Source organism: Archocentrus centrarchus, chromosome 16 (genome assembly GCF_007364275.1).
Source record: "Archocentrus centrarchus isolate MPI-CPG fArcCen1 chromosome 16, fArcCen1, whole genome shotgun sequence".
NCBI classification, from domain to species: Eukaryota; Metazoa; Chordata; class Actinopteri; order Cichliformes; family Cichlidae; genus Archocentrus; species Archocentrus centrarchus.
This window is the reverse complement of record NC_044361.1, coordinates 12,069,821-12,075,820: the sequence shown is the minus strand read 5'-3', so window position 1 is coordinate 12,075,820 and position 6,000 is coordinate 12,069,821. Positions and strand designations below refer to the sequence as shown.

The 6,000-nt window shown below is 40.1% G+C and overlaps 1 protein-coding gene across 1 annotated transcript; it reads left to right on the top strand.

Moving 5' to 3' along the window:
* The first annotated feature begins 371 nt into the window (after positions 1-371).
* On the top strand, positions 372-955 carry LOC115794881 (hepcidin-like). The gene is made up of 3 exons (XM_030750571.1): positions 372-531; positions 624-686; positions 818-955. Exons 1-3 carry the CDS (start codon positions 445-447, stop codon positions 902-904), a joined length of 237 nt encoding a protein of 78 aa, XP_030606431.1. The 5' UTR covers positions 372-444; the 3' UTR covers positions 905-955.
* Positions 956-6,000: the final 5,045 nt, after the last annotated feature.

Here is a 6,000-nt window from a genome sequence, read left to right as displayed (position 1 = left end):
GCACTTTTTGTCACACAGGTCAGAAGGTTTTTCAGTAAATCTGAAGTCAGGGATTTTAGTTATTGCCAAACCTGCAGTATTTGTTAAGATTGCAGTCATTATAATACGATGCCAGTGTACAGAGTCCACAGTTAAGCATTAGATCATTTTCACAGACATGACAGACAAAAAAAAAAACAAAAAAACAACAACACTGGATTAGAGCATTCAGAAATTCCAAATTTACCAATCTTTCGAAATTTCCCATCCATATTCCCAGCAGCCCATGATAGTCCATTCCTAGTCACGTATGCTGACAGTTATGAGGAGCAACAGCCTGAGGGAATATAAATACTGGCACATTTTGTACGCTAAGCCATTGGATAAGAAGGTCTTGACAAGCTGACAACAGGAGCCGCCAAAAGATCAGAAAAGAGCAAGAAACCTAAGCTAAAGCCTCTAAAGATGAAGACATTGACTGCTGCAGTTACGGTGGCCATTGTGGTCACATTCATGTGTATTCTGAAGAGCTCTGCAGTCCCTGTTGTTGAAGTAAGAAATTAACCTGAACACTTATTAATAACTGTCTTGTGTAAAAATGCTTCTCTTTGTTTCTCACTGTAAACATGACAACTCATTAACAGGAGCTAATGAGCATCGACGTTCCAGCTGCAGCACCTGAAGAGATATCAGTGGACTCGTGGAAGGTAGGCAGCGTTACCTGAATGAATGATTGGGCTAATTTAAAAGTGCCCTGATGCACAACAGAAAATAAACAAGAATGAGTAATAAGGCTGTGGATGAACATCGGGCTCATGTTTCTTGTCTTTATTCATAGATGCTGCGTAATGGAAGGCAGAAGCGTGGCCTCTATTGTGGCAAGTGCTGTGATGGCAAAGTCTGCCGGAGGTGCTGCTATGCCTAAATTGGGTTTTTGCTCCTTCATCAATTGACCACTTTGAAATGTTAAAACAACTGCAGCTGTTCTGTTCACAAATGTGTAACATACAAATAGTTTGCAAAATAAATGCATAAACAATAAAATTTAGTATCACTACAATGTGCATAAAATGTGCCTTTTTTATATAAGTACAATTTTTTATTTTTTTTTGCCACAACATTTAAAAAAAAATGTAACTCAATAATAAAAGTCTAGCCTGGGGACCACCAACCTATTGTTCCAAAAATGCTAGCTTTTCCACTACAGTCTCCCTCTCTCTTACTATATATATATATACACTGCTCAAAAAAATAAAGGGAACACTCAAATAACACATCCTAGATCTGAATGAATGAAATATTCTTATTGAATACTTTGTTCTGTACAAAGTTGAATGTGCTGACAACAAAATCACACAAAAATCATCAATGGAAATCAAATTTATTAACCAATGGAGGCCTGGATTTGGAGTCACACATAAAATGAAAGTGGAAAAACACACTACAGGCTGATCCAACTTTGATGTAATGTCCTTAAAACAAGTCAAAATGAGGCTCAGTATTGTGTGTGGCCTCCACGTGCCTGTATGACCTCCCTACAACACCTGGGCATGCTCCTGATGAGGTGGCGGATGGTCTCCTGAGGGATCTCCTCCCAGACCTGGACTAAAGCATCCGCCAACTCCTGGACAGTCTGTGGTGCAACGTGACGTTGGTGGATGGAGTGAGACATGATGTCCCAGATGTGCTCAATCGGATTCAGGTCTGGGGAACGGGTGGGCCAGTCCATAGCGTCAATGCCTTCATCTTGCAGGAACTGCTGACACACTACAGCCACATGAGGTCTAGCATTGTCCTGCATTAGGAGCAACCCAGGGCTAACTGCACTAGCATATGGTCTCACAAGGGGTCTGAGGATCTCATCTCGGTACCTAATGGCAGTCATGCTGTGCCACTCCACACCATTACTGACCCACTGCCAAACCGGTCATGCTGAAGAATGTTGCAGGCAGCAGATCGCTCTCCACGGCATCTCCAGACTCTATCATGTCTGTCACATGTGCTCAGTGTGAACCTGCTTTCATCTGTGAAGAGCACAGGGCGCCAGTGGCAAATTTGCCAATCCTGGTGTTCTCTGGCAAATGCCAAGCGGCCTGCACGGTGTTGGGCTGTGAGCTCAACCCCCATCTGTGGATGTCTGGCCCTCATACCATACTCATGGAGTCGGTTTCTAACCGTTTGTGCAGACACATGCACATTTGTGGCCTGCTGGAGGTCATTTTGCAGGGCTCTGGCAGTGCTCCTCCTGTTCCTCCTTGCACAAAAGGCAGAGGTAGCGGTCCTGCTGCTAGGTTGTTGCCCTCCTACGGCCTCCTCCATGTCTCCTGGTGTACTGGCCTGTCTCCTGGTAGCGCCTCCAGCCTCTGGACACTACGTTGACAGACACAGCAAACCTTCTTGCCACAGCTCGCATTGATGTGCCATCCTGGATGAGCTGCACTAACTGAGCCACTTGTGTGGGGTTGTAGAGTCCGTCTCATGCTACCACGAGTGTGAAAGCACCACCAACATTCAAAAGTGACCAAAACATCAGCCAGAAAGCATAGGTACTGAGGAAGTGGTCTGTGGTCCCCACCTGCAGAACCACTCCTTTATTGAGTATCTTGCTATTTGCCAATAATTTCCACCTGTTGTCTATTCCATTTGCACAACAGCATGTGAAACTGATTGTCAATCAGTGTTGCTTCCTAAGTGGACAGTTTGATTTCACAGAAGTTTGATTTACTTGGAATACATTGTGTTGTTTAAGTGTTTCCTTTATTTTTTTGAGCAGTGTGTATATATATGACCAAATCAGAGATAGTCCAGCAGAAAATGATCTAAAAAATGGATGATTTGAGATAGAATGACCCCAATCATACTTTATCAATACTTGTTAAGAAGGTCAAGGATAGAAACATACACACATACATGCAGTCACATAGAAGGATTTGTGGATTTATTAGAGATGTGTTTCACCACATAAATAACTGGATTCATATTAGCCATGTTCTATGTTACAGTTTCAAACTTATGTGGCAGAAGACCAGAAAAGCTGGCCAAAGACAGACTGAGAATCCAGGCTATGCACAAAAACTGCCAAGCACTGGCAATCACGAACTGGACATTCCAGTATTTCCATTGTTTGTTATCTTATCTACACTGTCTGAAAATATCTATCAGACCTTTGACTGAATAATGTAGTTTATTGAACAGTTTATGATTCATAAACTTCAAATAAAAAACCTTTCCCCTGGCCATCCTTTAACAAAGCTAAATCTTATCTATTTGCATCATTACTAAACCACAATAAACCACAATAATTCAAAGTGTGGACACAGTTTGACATCTTCAAAATTATAATAAAGATATTAACATGAAAATAAAGACAGATAAATGAAATATTTTGGAATTTTATTAAAAAAGTAACAAATCTCTTTTTTTTAAACTTTAGACTGGTTTCACATATCAAGACAGAATAATAAGACAGCAGATATAAAAATGTCTGAAGTAAAAGGGCTCGATACCCGGCTATGCTGAATAAATGACATGATAATCCAAATGGGAGTTTTTTTTTGAACAAGTGTCAGAAATATATATGGCTGGTAAAGCAATGACACGGCAGAGGTTTCAAGGTAAGTTGTGCATTTATACATAGTACTGTTTGTTGTTTCTGAGACAAGCACAGAGGTCAGAAGGCCCTTCAGTAAATGTGACATAAGTCTGGGATGCCAGTTATTGCAAAAGATGCAGTATTTGTTAGGACTGCAGTGAAACAGATACAGCAACAATGTAGAGAGTGCACAGTGAATTATTTGATGCTTACATAATCCTTTGTAATGGTATGTCATGGGTCATTTACAATGATAGATCCATTCATGCCACATTATTGAATTTATTTTAAAATTAAAATGTTTTGAATCAAAGCTTTTGAAAAGCCACTTGTCATTTTCTCCTGGCATGTTAAAATGTACTTAGACAAGACAGAAAAAAGTACATGATTGAACAGGCACTATTAATGGTATGTAAACTTTTGCAGATGTTTCTGGCTTTGGCTATGTTGTAGTCTATGATCTTTATGCAACTGTTTCATCCAAATACTTAGAAGGGCACAGTATGCAAATATTTTCAGTCTATAATAGAATTACTAACTTTATTACAGTAATATTATGCTTAAACCTATTTTGCTTATATGACTGCAAAGATTATTGCCTTGTTACTATAATTGGTAAATCAATACTGTGTTGACTGCAGGCCCAATTAGGTCAATAAATAATAATAAACCAATTAACCAACCACTTAGGTTTAAAAAAAGCAATTTAGGCCCTCTCCTGGTGGAAATCATAATGAAAGCAGCGTGCATGCAGCCTTATAAACATACAGTGGTATGAAAAAGTTTGGGCACCCCTGATAATTTTCATGATTTTCCTTTTTAAATCATTGGTTGTTTGGATCAGCAATTTCAGTTAAATATATCATATAGCAGATGAACACAGTGATATCTGAGAAGTGAACTGAAGTTTATAGGATTTACAGAAAGTGTGCAGTAATTATTTAAACAAAATTAGGCAGGTGCATAAGTTTGGGCACCCCAACAGAAAAATTAAATCAATATTTAGTAGATCCTCTTTTTGCAGAAATAACAGCATCTGAACGCTTTCCATAGCTTCTCCAGTTCAGTCAGGTTTGATGGTTTCCGAGCATGGACAGCCCGCTTTAAATCACACCACAGATTTTCAATAATATTCAGGTCTGAGGACTGAGATGGCCGTTCCAGAACGTTGTACTTGTTCCTCTGCATGAATGCCTTAGTAGATTTTGAGCAGTGTTTAGGGTCATTGTCTTGTTGAAGTATCCAGCCCCGGCTCAACGTCAACTTTGTCACTGATTCTTGAACATTGTTCTCAAGAATCTGCTGATATTGACTGGAATCCATGCGACCCTCAACTTTAACAAGATTCCCTGTACCTGCACTGGCCACGCAGCCCCACAGGATGATGGAACTGCCACCACATTTTACTGTGGGCACCAAGTGTTTGTTATGGAATGCTGTGTTCTTTTCCTGCCATGCATACCGCCCATTGTTATGTCCAAATAACCCAGGTTTAGTTTCATCAGTCCACAGCACCTTATTCCAAAATGAAGCTGGCTTGTCCAAATGTGCTCTAGCATACCTCACGCGACTCTGTGGTGTGTGCACAGAAAAGGCTTCTTCTGCATTACTGTCCCATACAGCCTCCCCTTGTGCAAAGTGCGCTGAATAGTTGGACGATGCACAGTGACACCATCTGCAGCAAGATGAAGTTGTAGGTCTTTGGAGCTGCTCTGTGGGTTGACTATGACTGTTCTCACCATCCTTCTCCTCTGCCTATCTGAGAGTTTTCTTGGCCTGCCACTTTGGGCCTTAACTAGAACTGTTCCTGTGGTCTTCCATTTCCTCACGATGTTCCTCACAGTGGAAACTGACAACTGAAATCTCTGAGAGAGCTTTTTGGATCCTTCCCCTAAACCATGATGTTGAACAATCTTTGTTTTCAGCTCATTTGAGAGTTGTTTTGAGGCTCCCATGTTGCCGCTCTTCAGAGAAGATGCAAAGAGGAGAAACACTTGCAGCTGGCCATCTTAAACATTTCTCATAATTGGATGTAGGGCAAGGGTCAATGAGCTTACAAAACAAATTTTGTGTTCCAATAATCAGTGCAAAAGGTATTCAAATCAATAAAATGACAAGGGTGCCCAAACTTATGCACCTGCCTAATTTTATTTAACTAATTATTGCACACTTTCTGTAAATCCTATAGACTTCATTTTACTTCTCAAATATCACTGTGTTCATCTGCTATATGATATATTTAACTGAAATTGCTAATCCGGGTGCCCAAACCTTTTCATACCACTGGAGTCTCATAAGTACAAAATTGAGTATTGTCACTCAAATAAATCACCAGATCTCACTGAAAGATACACTAATTCATTTGTTTGTTTGTTTTTATTACTTATCTAGCACCAGTAGCACAATAAACAGAAAATTAGATCAAACTG